Source organism: Barbus barbus (assembly GCF_936440315.1).
Source record: "Barbus barbus genome assembly, chromosome: 46".
Lineage (NCBI taxonomy): Eukaryota > Metazoa > Chordata > Actinopteri > Cypriniformes > Cyprinidae > Barbus > Barbus barbus.
Genome location: NC_136724.1, coordinates 22,842,934 through 22,860,726, shown reverse-complemented (window position 1 = coordinate 22,860,726; position 17,793 = coordinate 22,842,934). Strand labels below are relative to the sequence as shown.

At 35.3% G+C, this 17,793-nt stretch overlaps 1 protein-coding gene and 2 gene segments (V, D, J or C); 1 reads left to right on the top strand and 2 right to left on the bottom strand.

Moving 5' to 3' along the window:
• Positions 1–5,147, bottom strand: part of dnah3 (dynein axonemal heavy chain 3) — a 41,412-nt gene extending 36,265 nt beyond the window's left edge. The window contains exons 1-7 of the mRNA XM_079409113.1: positions 4,844–5,147; positions 4,323–4,418; positions 4,051–4,246; positions 3,918–3,966; positions 3,677–3,794; positions 2,857–3,049; positions 1,196–1,391 (exon numbers count right to left, since the gene is read on the bottom strand). Coding sequence (XP_079265239.1) covers positions 1,196–1,391; positions 2,857–3,049; positions 3,677–3,794; positions 3,918–3,966; positions 4,051–4,246; positions 4,323–4,418 — 848 coding nt within the window. The 5' untranslated portion in view covers positions 4,844–5,147. The remainder of the gene's footprint in view (positions 1–1,195; positions 1,392–2,856; positions 3,050–3,676; positions 3,795–3,917; positions 3,967–4,050; positions 4,247–4,322; positions 4,419–4,843) is intronic.
• The window catches only part of LOC306864845 (Ig kappa chain V-III region MOPC 63-like), a 684,433-nt gene that overhangs the window by 102,440 nt on the left and 564,200 nt on the right, over positions 1–17,793 (bottom strand).
• LOC306864846 (Ig kappa chain V region K29-213-like) overlaps positions 1–17,793 on the top strand; it is a 764,502-nt gene that overhangs the window by 184,472 nt on the left and 562,237 nt on the right.

Genomic DNA, 17,793 nt, shown 5'->3' with positions numbered 1-17,793 from the left:
TAGTGTGTCAGGAGGAAATATCAGTTTACATTTCCATTCATTTTGCCATTAATTGTAATAATCCAGTGAGATTTTTGTTTGCACAACAGCCAGTGCTCCACACAGAGATCTGATCTGATAACATGAAGAAACAGTACAAACTGAGACAGACTAAATCCAGAAGAACTGTGGGAACGTCTCCAAGATGCTTCAAGAAACCTTCCTGCAAAGCTCCCTGAAAAACTATTTGCAAGTGCACTGAGGGCAAAAGCTGCTTGAAACGCAAAGGATGCTTACTTTACTTTACTTTACTTACTTTTAGTCATTTAGCAGACGCTTTTATCCAAAGCGACTTACAAATAAGAAAAAGTAACTAAAACTAAAAGTTAACACTGTAAATACTCTATACGCACCCATTTAAGAAAATACAGAAATTAAATAAAATTGACAGATGCATACAACAACATTTCAATAGTAAACATATAAAGGAAAAAAAAATAAAAATAAAATAAAAATAAAAAGCGATACTTATATCCTTTGCCGGTATCCCAGCCCGGTTGAGTCGCACGGTAGAGGCGATGGTCTTTACACTCTTTGGTCTTCACACTAAGAGGGCTTCACACGAGGGCGGCCGCGGTATAATAACCTTTTTTATACCTATCTAAAAATGGCCAAGCAAGTGCACACACTGACAAGATACGCGATACAGTAAGAGACCAAAAGCGATTTCAGCAAAGAATTGCTGAATCAAGAATCATTTTCAGCAGATTAAATTTAGTTAATAGAAGTTCATTGATAAAGGAAGTCTATTTATGGCATTATTTTTGAAAACATCCTCATTTTACTGCATTTTTACACAAGTGTCTAAAACTTTTCACAGTACTGTAGCTTTGCAGGGAGGTTTCTTGAAGCATCTTTGAGACGCTGCCACAGTTCTTCCGGATTTAGTCTGTCTCAGTTTGTACTGTTTCTTCATGTTACTCCAGACAGACTGGATGATGATCAGATCAGATCAGATCTCTGTGTGGAGCACTGGCTATTGTGCAAACAAAAATCTCACTGGATTATTACAATTAATGGCAAAATGAATGTTTGGAAATGTACACTGATATACTGACACACAATAGCAAAAGATAGAAATAACGGACTTAAAAAATTTAGCAGGTGAAAATACTAGCGTTCTAATAATTTTGGCCACCACTGTAAAGATGCCAACCTGCTCATCCAGAGATCCTGTACACGGAGCATCATAGGGTTGACGGTGCAGAGGTTCTCCGTCTGCCAGCTGTGAGCCTCTCTGTAGCTCTCAGACCAGGGAACTGGTGCACGAATGACACGGGATGGGAAAGGCCGGGGGACAGCAGAGATTGACAGACGCTCTCGCTCCACTGGATCTAGCAGGATATAATCAACTACAAAAAGAAAGTGATTATTGACTTACTCAAAAAGCGATATACAAGTGAGGAAGTGATTCAGGCTTAAAGGGGTCATCGGATGGAAAATTTACTTTACAAGTTGTTTGAACAAAATTGTGTGTTGGAAGTGTGTGTACACATACATCCTATAATGATAAAAATCCACTCAGTGTTTTTTTTTTTTTTTTAAATGCCCATTTTAAAATCCAGTTTCTCAAATCAGGCTGTTCTGAGGTTCCTGTCAGAATGACATAGTTCTGTACAGACTGCTCCCATGATAGTTGATTGACAAGGCCGTCTTACATTAGACCCGCCCAGAGTGAGCCGAGAGCTGTCTACCTCCGGTGCAGGGGAAGACAAGATGTCTCAGATTAACCGATTGAGGTGTTTAATTGTTGGATGTAGTAATGAATATAGCAGTCGTCATTTACTCCTGACATCTGAGCTGCTGAAGACGCAGAGGATTAATGTTGCTTTCGCTTTGAAGTGAATGCACCAATCCCCGATCTACATAAATGCATCTATGTTCGCTCAAATCATTCGTGATCCAGCTTTATCTACAGAAGAAGTGAGTATAAGGGTTTTTGTGAATCTTTGCAAATTGCCTTTCCTAATAATGTGCTAGTTAGCCAGTTTCGTGGCTGAAGTTTAGTATGCTCCATAGATATATATACCTAGATGCCTCATTATCGACTGTTTCTATGGGCCGCGATACGTAAACCAGCAGCCATTTTTGGAATGGTCTGCAAATTTTTGAGCGCATTGACTGTGTGCATCTACAACAGCAAGTTATACGCTTGTATATCTTTGAATATTCATTGATCATTATGGTGAACGTGAGATGGCTGACGCATCAACGTATCTGGAGCGGTCGAATAGGGAATCTACACATATCTATGGTCTGCTCGGCACTCCACGGACGAGAGGGGCGGAGTCAGCAGAGCTCATTACCATTTAAAGCAACATGGACTAGAACAGCGTGCTGAAGACAGAGCTGATTTTGACAGGGTAAAGAAGGTGTTTTTTACACTACAGTTGAGAAATTTTAACCACAGTATGTCATATCAACTTGTGTAAAATGGACATCCGATAACCCCTTTAAAAGACAGTAACATGAATTAGATGCCAGAATGATTAGTTTTTTCACAAAAAAAGTAAACAAACTGGGAAGGTTGTTTTAGTTATAGTTTGAAGTTTCTTAGTATATTTTCATAGCACAATAAAAGACCACCTAAAAATATATATATAAAAATAAAAATAAATCTCTGAGCCCATAATACACTACGAGATTTTCTGTGAAATCTCGAATCTGCAGACTGGCTCTGACTTTCCGACACACATCGACTGATCCAGACTGTAAACTGGGACAAAAATCTGGGCAAACGTTGTGTAGTGTTTTCCAGCCTTAACTGTTACCTGCTATACTCAACATTATCTACATAGCTGGTGTTGTGTGTCATACCAATGCTCTTGCGGAGGTTGAATTCATAGTCTCTCTGGACCTCCTCCAGAAGATCCTCCTGCATCTTCTGCATCTTCCGCTCGTCACCTTGGCAACGGCTGGGTAGCAGCTTCAGGATAGCAGTGATCTGCTCTGGTGGCTGGGGGGCCAACATGTGGCCATAAACACCCTCAGTGATATAGTACAAGTACCTCTGAGAGAGAAAGAGAGAGAATTAATATGGATGGAAGGATGGAAGAACAAGTGAAGGTTTTTACTAAAGAAACACTTTTAAAAAAACTATTTGTACATTTAATCATTTAGCAGACGATTTTATCACTTTCAAATAAACACAATAGAAGCAATCAAACCAACAAAAGAGCAATAATATGTGATGCTGTGACAAGTCCTGCACAGAAGGTCAAGTTATTATTATTTTTTATTATAAATAAAAAGAAAACAATTAAATAGAATAGAAAAATAGAGTGCGCTTGTGTTCAAGGGTCAATTTCTTAAATAAATAAAAGAAAACAAGTAGATAGAATAGAAATAGAATGGAGAGTATAGGCTTATACACACACACATATACATATATATATATATATATATATACACATATATAAAAGTCTTAGGCCATTAGTATTTTCACCAAAAAAAAAAAAAAAAGATTTTAAGCCAGTTATTTCTATTTTTTGCTGTATGTGTCAGTAGGAAATAGTAGTTTACATTTCCAAACATTCCTTTTGTCATTAATTGATTTAACTTATTTCCACTGACACACTAGCAAAGTGTGTTTTAAAAAGCCATGAAATCATTGATATTGACTGTTGCTGATACTGACGTCTAAATCTCTCTCTGTAGGCTCCGTCTGCTTCCTTTGACTTTGTGTCTCCTCACGCCTCATGATTTCAAGCTGCCGGTTCGGTGACAAAGGGCGACTTTTGTGAATGACAGGCGTACTGTTTGTCAATAGAAGAAAAACATGATGGTCCCTGCTGTTAATATTTCAGTATTGAGTATAGTGAACTCACTATTTTGTTTTGAAAGACACATGCATGCACTAAAAATCTGCTACTAAAAACCTTTGGGTCGCAGGTTGTCGCTTCCTCACAACTGGAGAATCAACATGGTCTTAAATGTGAAGTTAAGAAGAGACGCACTGAAAGTGTGTATTTAAGCATGGCTGAGTGTGTATAAGACGTTCGTAAAGGATACGTGCAACTGGAGGGCACTGAAGCGAGTGATGCCTGTTCTGCAGATGTTGGATTTTCAGGTTTTGTCCTCTCGGGCTGTAGTTGTTCCCGATGGACTCGGAGGGACTTCTGTGGTGCCGAAGCTCCTTGTAGGGAATCGCGAGAGTCCGAGAGTGATCCTGAAGGAGAGGCGGGTATTGACTGTTATGGAGATAAATCTGAAACAGAGAGCAAATCAGGATGAGCAAAAAACATCCAAAACACATCTTGAGACACTTTATATAACTTACACACCTCATACAGGTCAGAGGGCTTCTGGGATGCGGGTAGAGGCGGCAATCTAGGGAGCCTCCCAGCACATCCCACATCAAGACTTGAGTTAGCATTCATCTGTGAGAAACATTTTAAAGCACAATTTGCTTAAAACGGCCTAATTTTGTGGCCAGAGGTCACTGATCTAAAGCATTTCAATGTATCTCTGTATACAAGACACACATTTGGACACATTTACAAAATGCTGCACTATGATACCGAAAAATGCTGTCTAGCTAGGCAGCTTACTAGATTTTGAGACACTGACGGTTGGTCTTCACAAGTTTAAATGTCTTAACTGCCAGTACGTTAACTTACATAGAAGTTACATAGAAACACACACACTTTTTAATTACCTAACAAGTCTGGTAACTTTAAATAGTTAAATAAATACCACTTTTATCACTGCTAGTGAATACTAACTAATGTTCACTCTTTTACCATAATTGATAAGGAGGTTTCGTTGGTGTTTTTATCCCGCAAAACTATTTTAATGGTCTTACCTTCAGTCATTCCTCATATAATCCGACATTAATCACGTCAATAAAATACAGACTGATTATTTGAGCAAAGCGCCTCACAGCCGTTAAACACCGAGTCTCTTGCTGATGAACCGAGAGCGGTCCCCGGATGTCAATATAAGTGTTTGTTCACGCGCTGTTCATGGTGACAGTCCCGCTAGAGTTTCACTATCGTCAGTAAACAAAGGGTTTGTAGAGCTGTAGCGAGAAAAAAATAATACATTACTGGTTAAATATTAAGATTTCTAAAATAACAATGCGAAACTGTAAAGCCATTAAAACAACTGTCAATAGTTTTCAAATAATAATATTATTATTTTTTATTGTAGCTGTAATACCTCATTGTGAACACACAGTGTCGCTGTTTCACTAATCGTTAGAATCTCTATTCACTGAGTGGTTAAAACACAGATAAAACAATGGTCATTGTTAATATAAATGTTTAAATTACTTTTTACATATATATGGTGAAGAATTATATATATATAATTATTTATATAGTATTAAAGTATTAATATGCTGAATTAGTTTTTATTTTCAGTTATTTTACTTCTATTTTGTCATTTTTATGTTTGTAAATATTACATTTTTATATATATTTGTAGTATTTAATTACCATTTTTATTATTTTATTTTAATATGTATATTGAAAAATTTTAGTAGGTTAACTTTGTCTTTTTTTAAAAGCTTCTGTCATTTTTATAAATGTTTTAACTGGTTTTATATTTTAATTGTAAAACAAATGGGTCACTAAGTTTAATAATACGTTTTAAGGTGAGTGAAGTATTTGTAAGCGGTTTAAGGTATTTATGTATATTATCTAGCTTTTTTGTGCATTTTTAATTCCTGCATTTTGTGCAGTTTTAATTTTAATTGTGTGTGTGTGTGTGTGTGTGTGTGTGACCCTAGACCTCAAAACCAGTCTTAAGTCTCAATTTTTCAAAATTGAGATTTATACATCACATGAAAGCTGAATAAATAAGCTTTCCATCAATGTATGACTTGTTAGGATCGGACAATATTTGGCTGAGATACAACTATTTGAAAATCTGGAATCTGAGGGTGCAAAAAAATCTAAATATTCAGAAAATCGCCTTTAAAGTTGTTCAAATTAAGTTCTTAGCAATGCATATTACTAATCAAAAATTAAGTTTATTTACAGTAGGTAAGTTACAAAATATCTTCATGGAACATGATCTTTCCTTAATATCCTAATGATCATTTTGACCCATACAATTTTTTTTTGGCTATTGCTACAAATATACCCCAGCGACTTAAGTTTTGTGCTCCAGGGTCACATATATATCACTGGTGGAAAGATGCATGTAGAAGTTTCTGGCCCACATATGGGCACCGGACCCCTGTGGGGAGTTTGAGTCTCTCCATAATAAAAGTTTGTGTGAGTGGCCTTTCTCCTTGTCCTGATTTAGATCTAATTATAGACCCCTATAACCGGCAGAAACAATGCACTTTTTTAGCACTGTATATAAATATATATATAATGCACTCTCTCTCTATATATTTTAACACAACTATATGTGCATGTGTGTGTACAGGTGAGTGTGTGTTTTGAGGTCACGCTGTTAAACTCTCAAAATAAATAACCACAGAACTGGCAAAGGACCCGAGAGCGGACAAGGGCCATTCATCACCAGACCTCTACAGGGCAATTATCTATAGTAACGTCTACATTATTTAAGAGGGAGAAAGAGAGGTAAATCCTACCGTCCTGTCCGATATTCCAGTTTGTGTCCTGTCAGCGGTTATTCTGTATTCCACACCTTAACCACCTGCATTAGCTGGAAAACACTTGTGCACAAAGACACCGCTTATTCACAGATTTCTTTACGTACTTTCACTAACACACAAGGTCATCAGTAGAAGTGATCAGACACTAGTGATTAATCCAGCACATGCAGATCAACTAACTCAGCGCTGTCAGCATCAAATAAACATGACTTCTGTGTTTACTGCTTTCAAATGTCTAAACAAGGACACAGTCAAGCTGCACAACTAGATTACACCACGAGACTGGACTAGATTACACCACAGATTACACTGGATCACACAGGCCTATCAAGACCACAACCAGTCTGACAGTCAGGGACAAATGAGTCAGTCAGAATTACACTAGCACTCAACATTTTGGAATAATTATGATTTGTTTTGTTTTTTTATGTTTTTGAAAGAATTCTCCTCTGTTTACCAAAGCTGCATTTATTTGACCAGAAATGTAAAAAGAGTAATATTATGAAATATTATTAAAATATAAAATAACTGTTTTTCATTTCATTCACAGATTACACTGGATCACACAGGCCTATCAAGACCACAACCAGTCTGACAGTCAGGGACAAATGAGTCAGTCAGAATTACACTAGCACTCAACATTTTGGAATAATTATGAATATACTTTTAAAATGTAATTTATTCCTGTGATCAAAGCTGAATTTTCAGCATCATTACTCCAGTCTTCAGTGTCACATGATCCTTCAGAAATCATAACAAACAAAAAAAAATTTTTTAATGTTATGGTTGCAAGCAGTAAAGTAAAGTAAAGTAAAGTCGTGACGTATTGTCAAGTATGGTGACCCATACTCGAAATTGGTGCTCTGCGTTTAACCCATCCAAGTGCACACACACAGCAGTGAGTAGTGAACAAATGCACACACACACACTCACACACACACACACCGTGAACACACACCCAGAGCAGTAGGCAGCCATGCTGCGGCGCCCGGGGAGCAGTTGGGGGTTCGGTGCCTTGCTCAAGGGCACCTCAGTCGTGGTATTGAGGGTGGAGAGAGCGCTGGACATTCACTCCCCCCACCTACAATCCCTGCCGGCCGGGGACTCGAACTCGCAACCTTTCGATTACGAGTCCGACTCTCTAACCATTAGGCCACGACTTCCCCAGTTGTGCTGCTTCATGTTTTTGTAGAAACCATGATATACTACCATTCAAAAGTTTGGGGTAAGTAAGAAAGTAACATAAGAAAGTAAGAAGACGTTCAGCAATGATGCATTAAACTGATATTACAAAACATGCATTTCAAATAAATGCTGTTCACTCTCTATTCACTGAAATTATAATAAGAACCACTATTAATAACTGAGAACCAATAAAAATTGATCAAAACTGAGCAGCACATCAGCATATTAGAATGATTTCTGAAGGATCATGTGACACTGAAGACTGGAGGAATGATGCTGAAAATACAGATTCACATAAAAAAGTTATTTTAAATTGTAATATTTCACAATATTACTGTATTTACTGTAGAGACTTCTTTCAAAATATCTTACCAACCCCAGACTTTTGAACGATATGGTGTACATGCAATAAAGTGTGATAATTGTTAAAATCATGGTCATCATTATAATGCATGCATGATGCACGAAAAGTGGAAATTTCTGGGCATTTATGAAATAAAATTCAGCAAATCTTTAAAGTCAACATGAAAGCATTTGCAACCCATTTGAATTTACTAATGAAAGGATATGCAAGAGAAAAAAAATGTAGTTCAGGACTTGATTGCATATGTTGGGAATTGGCGCAATGTGAGTTGAAAAATCTAATGTTAGACAAAAAGAAAAGTCAAGAGCAGAGATTTTTTGCTTTACAATAACGTGAAGCATGTAACTGTGCACAACAAGACCAGCAACCTGCAAGAAAGGGTTCCTTTTTGGACTGTATTGACCCATAAAACTGTAATTTCACATTCTGACAGTCATCACAACTCACCTCCAGCTTATATCACATCCCAGCTAAACCCAGATTTCTCTATATAACCTGTTAAAACGTAATATTTCGTGCATGGTACTTGATAACACATCAGTTCTGGAAATAGAAATGGTTATGAGTGGGAGAGACGGAGCAAGAGAGAGAAAGAGAGAGAGAGAAAGCATGTAATTAGATGACTAAAGACTTAATTGTCTTTCATCTATAAAGACATTTAGAACACACTGCTGTTCCAGCATGCAAATACAAGAAGACACAGTCCCTCGCTCGCTCTCCCATCTCTTTTCATGAAGTCAGCGAATCAGACACTCATTGTAAGCGTGATACGCTAATAGCTTTAACTGCTCTCTCAGAACAGATCCCTCCAGGGGTGTTACACCAGCTCAGGCTATACGTATGCATGTTTCTGTGCATTTGAGTGATATTTAGACTTTAATTGCTTTATTAAAGCGGTACACCAATCTCAGAACTGGAAGTTCACAATGTTGAGGTTAAAGTGATCGTTTACCTGAAATTGAGATTCTGTCATCCTTTACTTACTCATATGTCGTTGCAAACCCATTATTTTCTTGCTTTATCTGTGGAAGATAAAACAAGATGTTTTAAAGAATGTTCATGCTGCTCTTTAATAAGCACTAAAAGTCACCGTCGAGCTTCAAAACAACAACATAAATCTTGTTTCAAAGACAGTCGTAGAGGTAAAGTTAAACGTATATATACTGTAACTGTCCCAAATGATTGCTCATGCCCGTATCATACAGTTTAGAAACGAAAATGTGCAAAAAGGAGTCATTTTATGTCACCTTACCATTTTTAAAGGACAAACTTAAATGTAATAAAACAATGATTGCCCACTTTTCCAGTAAAAGCATCAACATGTTATGAACTACATATCAAACAAAGGTGTATCAATGTAAATGACCGTGATTTTAACGGTAAAAAACTTTGAAATTGCTACAGTAAAAACCTGTTAAATGGTTAACGGTAAGTTCCTGTAAAATTTACAGGGAAAAACCGTAGTGCTGTCAAACGATTAATCGCGATTAATCACATTCAAAATAAAAGTTTTTGTTTACATAATAAATGTATGTTTACTGTGTTTATTTATTATGTATATATAAATACACACACATACAGTATATATTTTGAAAATGCATTTATATCTTCTTTCTTTATCTTTATTTCCAGACTCAAGGTCCATTAGCAAAAGACAGACAATACAAACCAAAACAGTACACATTAAAAAAGACAGTTTTGCCAATACTTCCTCATAGAGGACTGAGATCGCACATCACTAAGCCTAGGATTTGTCAACAACATTATAATATTATTATGTGAATTGTCCAGCCGTAAAAAATACATTTATACATTATCATTAAAGCAGGGAATGATTGTACTCTTGCCTTACAGAATAAATCACTTGCACTGCACCATCTTGGTTTTTTCAGTAGGATCCTCATACAGTCATTGTATGCAACCTGAAGCTTACAGAGGCTCTCTTTCTTAAACTTAACCCACAAAGGAGCAGTATAAAATGCTCTAAAAAGGTATATCTTTACCTGATCTGAATTTTCTCATCAACATATTTGCTTGAGCATATAACTTACGACGTTACCTATACATATCATCATCATCACACATTTCATTATTAATGATATGACCTAAATATTTTGCAGTAGTACATACATTCAACACTTGCCCTGATAAATAAAAATCTGGGAAATTCAAATCTCTATGTTATTTGGTTCTACATATCATGTCTTTTTTGTATTGTATTGCACATCATATCATAATCAGAGCATATATTAAGCAACTGCTGAAAACCAGCACTACTTGGGGAAAAAACAACCAGATCATCAGCATGCATATAGTGATTGACTGTGATATCACCAAGCATACATCCAGTCCTACAATCGCTTAGTTCTTCTGACAATTCATTCATATAGACATTAAAAAGAGCTGGAGAAAGTAAACCTCCTTGGCGCACTCCATTACTTACTCTAAATGAATCTGAGACACAATTACCCCACCTTATCTGCATACTTTAATTAGTGTACCAGTATATCAAAATTCTTAATATACTATTAGATATGCCCCTTTGTCTTTGTTTAATGAACAACTTCTGATGATTAACTCTATCGAAAGCTTTAGAAGCATCAATAAAGCCAATTATAACAGTGGAATTTTGTCTTTTATACAGTTGTACTACTTCCTTCAGAGCATATATTTATATATATGCACTGTTTCAGTTTGAAACAGTGCATCATTTTGTGAAGCAATCGTTTAACTGATTCTGAGTTTCAAGAAGCTCTGTTTCACCCACTACTTGTGCTTTTTAAAAGAATTGCAAGCGATGTTGAAATTCAAAAATGAATGGATGTTTTTATCTGGGTTTTGGTAGTGAATAACAGATACATTTTTAATGAGCCCAAAAGAATGCACGTCACACCTCTGTTCATCAGTTTGCACTGGCTACCACCTCTGTCTCTGCACCCCTTTACCTAAATTCATTACTTCAGACTTATGTGCCTCTAGAAGCTTGTGTTCTGCAAGTGAACGTCGCTTTATTGTTCATCCCAAAGAGGCACAAAATCACTTTCACAGACTTTTACATTAAATGTTCCCTCCTGGTGGAAAGACCTGCCCAAGAGTCCTTAGCCATCTTCAAGAATCAGCTCAAAACACATCTCTTCCACCTATATTTGACCCTCTAACTCTAGCACTCTCTATTCTAATTCTATTCTTTTAAAAAAAAAAAACTTGCCCCTTTTAGACTTGCACTCTATTCATTTTCTAACTGCTTGTTTTCTTAAAAAAAATCTCTCATCTTTTATTATTCAATCTATTTGTTTTCTTTTTATTTATTATGCAATTAACAAAAGCAAAAAAGGCCTATTGCTCTATTCTTTTTCTATTCTATCTGTTTTCATTTTATTTATTTTATAATTTAAAAAACAAACAAACCATACGTGTACTGAGTTACGCTGAGACTTGTCATAGCACTTGCATATCATTGCTCCTCATTTGTAAGTAGCTTTGGATAAAAGCATCTGCTAAATGACTAAATGTAATGTAAATGTAATGCTAGTGAATCGTTTGGACTGAATAATTGAAGTCACGAGTTTGAATCAATCGGTTCCAGTGCAAATGACTTACTCAATTGATTCAGTTTGTCTGTTCCTCCGCTCTTTGTGTCTTCAGCAATGTTTACACGACACTGTCATTAGCTCTCTATGACATTAACTGAAATAAGAGAAAAAAAGTATGTTGTTTACAAATAAAATATCAATATTTCCATTCAACACAAACCTATATGAACATATTCAGGTGAGGTCACTGGTTTAACTAGTGAAACACTCCATTAATATGACGAGCTGCACCTCAAAATGCATGTTAGATGGAAACATTACTGTTGTAGCTGATTTGTCTACATAGAGTAATAGTCAATGTAAAAAAAAAACATAAGGGAGAAGCAGATGAGCACAAAACAGCATAACAGCATAAAGTTAGAGGATTAACTTTATCAACTACATCCTTGAAAGTGCACAGTTTTCTAGCATATTTCTTTAACTTCTCAGGTAATATCAATGGTATGACATAATATTTCAGATGCGGTCTAAATTACAACAACAGTGGTTACATACATATGTGACCTTGGAGCACAAAACCAGTCTGAAGTCGCTGGGGTATATTTGTAGCAATAGCCAACAATACATTGTATGGGTCAAAATTATCCATTTTTCTTTTTTGCCAAAAATCATTAGGATATTAAGTAAAGATCATGTTCCATGAAAATATTTTGTAAATTTCCTACCGTAAATATATCATAACTTAATTTTTGATTAGTAATATGCATTGCTAAGAACTTCATTTGAACAACTTTAAAGGTGATTTTCTCAGTATTTTGATTTTTTTTGCAACCTCAGATTCCAGATTTTCAAATAGTTGTATCTCAGACAAATATTGTCCTATCATAACAAACCATACATCAATGGAAAGATGATTTATTCAGCTTTCAGAAGATGTATAAATCTCAGTTTCGAAAAATTGACACTTATGAAAAAAAACTTACATTTTGTGGTCCAGGGTAACATATATATTTAATAGTTTGATCAAAATTATTGCCGGGGACAATTTAGTAGACGGATCACATGACGCTGAATACTGGAGTAATGATGCTGAAAACTTATATTTGAGCACAGAAATAAAATGCATTTTCGAATATATTCAAAAAGAAAAGAGCTATTTGAAACTGTACTAATATTTCACACTTTTACTGTATTTTGGGGTTTAAAAACACAATCTTTATGTGCATAAGATTGTTCTTTTAAAAATATTTTAAACCTAAAAATGCTGAATGGTAGTGTATACATTGTATCCATAGTTTGAGAATGTATCTCAGTGGAGAAACTGAATGTGATTTTTACTTCCCTTACCATATGAGTCTTGCTTCAGATGTAGAGGTCCGGAGTTCAAATCCCAGACAAGCCCCTGATTACGGTCCACTTGAGCTCAGTGGTGCAGGGGGTGCAGAGAGTGAAACAAGCACTAGTTTCACACAGACTTTAGGTCAGAACAGCCACATTCACGAGTAACTTGATAATGACATGAAATATTAACACCCCCCCCCCCCCCCCCCCCCCAACACACACACATTGAATATTAATGCAGCATCCTTTTCTTGCAGATTGGATGTAAACATGTCGTGTATGACACATGATCATCACCGCTGAGACGTGCCACTTTTCTTCAAGGAGTTGAAACTGTCGTCTCTATCTACCTGTCTGTCTCTCTCTCTCTCTCTCTCTCTGAGATCACTTGTGGTAGCTGTGTGAATTTAAGTAGTGATACATGGTAAGTGCTTTCCGTTAATTATGGTAGTGTGTGTGTGTGTAGCAGCGATGGAAAACTCATTAATGGGGCAGTTAATATTTGATGTGGGTTCTGGTGGTTTGGTTTACGGGCCGAGTAGGTCGTAGCGGTGATGAGGAGGGTGAGAAAGGGATGCCGTCGCCGTGGTCGCCCAGTGAAAGTGAGAGAGGGGTGAAACAGAGTAGCTGATCAGAGGAGCAGCAGTTTCATTAAGAGAGAAATGGAAAAACGCCTCTGAGGCCAGATACCTCCACACGTGCATGTGTGTGTGTGAGGGAGAGGACAAGTGTGTGTGTGTGTTTGTTCTATACAAAATCATTTTATCTTTACAAAATGATGATTATATGTCTGTTTCATGTTTCTCGTATAACTCCACAAGCTGTAATAAAATTATTTCAGGTTAGTATTTAATGTAAAGCACATTTGTTTGGTAAGTAGCTGTAAAATAAGCAGGATAATTTGCAGTCATAATTGCAAAATTAGGCATAGACTGACTATAGCAGACAGACAGACTGTTCTGATATATAAAAATCTGTTTCTGATAATCTATACACACTGCAGTTCAAAAGTTTGGGGGCAGGAAGATGTTTTTTAAAGACGTTTCTTCTGCTGACCACGACTGATTTTTTTGGTTAAAAAAATACAGTAAAAACAAAAATACTGCTAAATATTTTTACAATTTAAAATAACTGCTTTCTGTTTGAATATATTGTAAAATGTAATTTATTTCTGTGATCAAAGCTGTATTTTCAGCATCATTACTCCAGTCTTCAGTGTCACGTGATCCTTCAGAAATCATTCTAATATGCTGATTTGCTGCTGATTATTAAGGTTCAAAACACTTGTGCTACTTAACATTTTTGTCCATTTTATTGAAACAGTTATTCATTATTTTTAGAATTATTTGATGCATATAAAATTCAAAAGAACAGCATTTATTTGAAATAGAAATTATTTGTAACATTATAAATATCTTAACTGTCACTTTCAATTAATTTCATGCATCCTTGCGGAATAAAAGTATTAAGGATTTCTCATTTCTATATGGTATTACTAAAAGTGCCTTTGAGTATCCTAGCATGACATATAGTAATCAGTATTATGATATATCATAAGCATCTGATACAGCACACTTTTGTTGGTTACACTTTTATTTTAAGGTGTCCCTGTTACAGTGTAATTCTACATTTAAGTACTGAGTAATATTAACTACATGTACTTACTATATGGTTAGGGTTATGGGATTAGGGTTACTTGCATGTAATTATGCATAATTAATTGTAATTATAATAGTAAGTAAATGTAACGTGTAACAATGACACCTTAAAATAAAGTTTCTGTCTCCTGTTCTTTTTCCAAATATCATTAATTATGTCCAAATTGGATTTGTTAATTAAAGTTTCTCTCTACCAGAAGAAATTCCACATTTCTGCTCATTAGTTTCACTCCTGAAACAGACACTCGTTCCATTCAGGCAAAGGTCAGGAGGCCATTCCAGTCATTAATGCTAAAAGAAAAAAGAAAGGTCTCCTTACGCAGAGTGTGACCTCTGATGGCGGGCCGTCCCGTCCTCGTTCAGCCTGAAATCTAAGAATGGCTCAGCCCTTGACCTTGTACAACACTCTCACCGTCACACACACACACACACACACACACTTTAAGAGCTGTCAACCCTGCAAAACTCTACATTGATAATAAAAGAGTGCGAGAGAGAAATAGAGAGAGAGATAAAGGTCTTTAAAAGCTCGCAGCGCTCCCGCTTTCCTCTCGGGAACGACAGGCCTAATGCAGGATGACTGCACTCTTTCTGTAAAGGAACGACAGACGCACAGAATGAAAAGAAGAACCGTCTGATGCTGAGCTATAGTGACTTGTGTAAAAGACGGACTGAAAAAGCAATGAAAAGAAGAAATGACGTAATGAGAAATTGTATGAACTGAAAAGCATAATACCGCTCAACAGAAACGTTACACGGGCCTAGAAAAGCTAATGAAGCTTAAAGGACATAATGTACTACTAATGTAAAAACATTTTGCCAAAATACACATTGAAAATGTACACGATTATTGGCGAGTCTTCATATAAAAATATGCTTGCCAAAGATTCATCTCATTGGTCCATTCTTTTCAGAAATATTTTTAATTTGACACAGCATCTTAAAAACAGTACTGATCAGCCTTTATAGTATTACATAGCTTTTATTTGTACTTTTTTAAAATAGTGTTGTGTTTTTGTAATTTTATGTTTTTTTTTTTTTTTCTAATAGACTGTTTATTTATTGTAGATTATTTTTGCAACCTCACAAGGCAACATTTGCAATTTTTCATTCAAATTCGTTTTCCAACTAATATTTATATTTTGATTCATTACAGCTTTATTAATAATAATAATAATAATAATAATAAACTTTATTTTCTATAGCACCTTTAAAAGTAGCATCTCAAAGAGCTTCACGAGAATAAGATTAAATAGAACATATAAAAACAACGAATTAATAAGTAAATTAAAAATTAATCAGGTAAAAGCTAACCTAAGTTTTAAGGCAAGATTTAAAAACACAGATGGATTTTGCTTGCTGCTGCTTTCAACTGAAAAAAGCTAATTCTAACCATTTTAATTTTAATTTTAACAATAACAACACTGGTATGTATGCCACAAGACGATGAAATGGCAGTGGGATTCATTGCAATGGCTAAAGATTTACATGCAGGACATTTAAATGGAGTAACAATTTAAAGATATATGATAAAAAATTAAAATAAGAATATATATATAAAAAAAGTGATAAATCTTTGGAAATCTCACGCCCGAATGTAGTTTCAATAGAAAAACAAGTCAGCACAGTGAAGAAAACTTTAAATTATTTGTTAATTTGAGATTCTTTGTTAATAGGAGTGAAAACACACACACACACACACACACAATACTTGCCTATGCAATGATATTTCCATATTTTGACCTTCCATGTGCCCTTTGTGTGGGAATTCCAGGAAGTGATATGGATGTGATTTAACTCCAAAAGCAGTGTTTATATGGAGCAAAACTCCATTCACAGGAATAGCATCAGTAATGCATGACCAGAAGTTCCTCCACCTAGAAAATTAGGACAATTTAGAAAGTTTACAGCTCAAATAACAAACATTTATACTGATTTTTTTTTTTTAACAGAAGTTCAAGTTTCACATTTCTGCTTAAAACCAATTGTAATTTGCATTCAACACTCCTTTTAATATTATACTGTCTATATATAGCGTGTGCATGTGTGTATTGCACATGTTTGTGTTGAGCATCAGCTGTGTGTCTGTGGGTCATTCATTCCCCTGGTGAAGGTGGTTCAGACGTGTAACCATGGTGATCGTCATCCAGTCTGGCGTTTAGATCTGACGCTCGTTAAGTAATAACTTCATACACACTGATGGGTTACAACAGGTCACGTTACGCAGCCAGACACAAACATGCCCATTCAAATATTATATGCAGATCACTAAATCGCATCAGATCTAGACACAATCACTTTTTCTCCTGTGCTGATAGCAACAAATACCACAAACATACTTATTAACTTTTAAATAGGAGAAAACATTTGTTTCTGTCATTGAAGACTGTATGTTCAATAAAACTCATCAGTGAAAATGTTTTACAGTTAATGTAAAAAGAATAGAAATAAGCTCTTTGAGATCTGCATCGTATTTTCAGGAATTGATCAGTAACACTTTACAATAAGTTTACTACTTTAGTTAACAGCAGCTAATTAAGAAAAATACTAAAGCATTTATTATTTGCAATGTTAATCTCAACAATTACTACAGGTAGTACATTATAAAAATCAAAAGCTGTTAACATTATTTAAAGAAATACGCTGTAATGAACTAACAAATTGTATTTTCATAAGGAAGTTTAAAAAAGGTGACTGCAACTTTTTTTTTTTTCTCACAATTGTGAGTTTGTAGCATGCAATTTTGACCTTATAACACTCAACTGCAACTTTATATTGCACAATTCTGACTTTCTAACATATTTGCAATTTTATGTCATACAACTCTGGAATTAATCTGGATTATAGAATCAGATTTTAAAAATGTAGTACTTGTAACTGGATTATATTACATTTTATAATGCTCATAATCAGATGACTTTTTATGGATTACAACACCCCCTGAGATTTAAAGTTAATATTTCAATAATTTAACAACACATTCACATGTTTTCTCATGTCGGTTAATGGTTATTTTGACAGGTAAACAAATAAAATATTTCAAGTTCAAGCATTTTATTTAAATTTTTTTATTATTATTTTCATTTGAAATTTGTATGATTT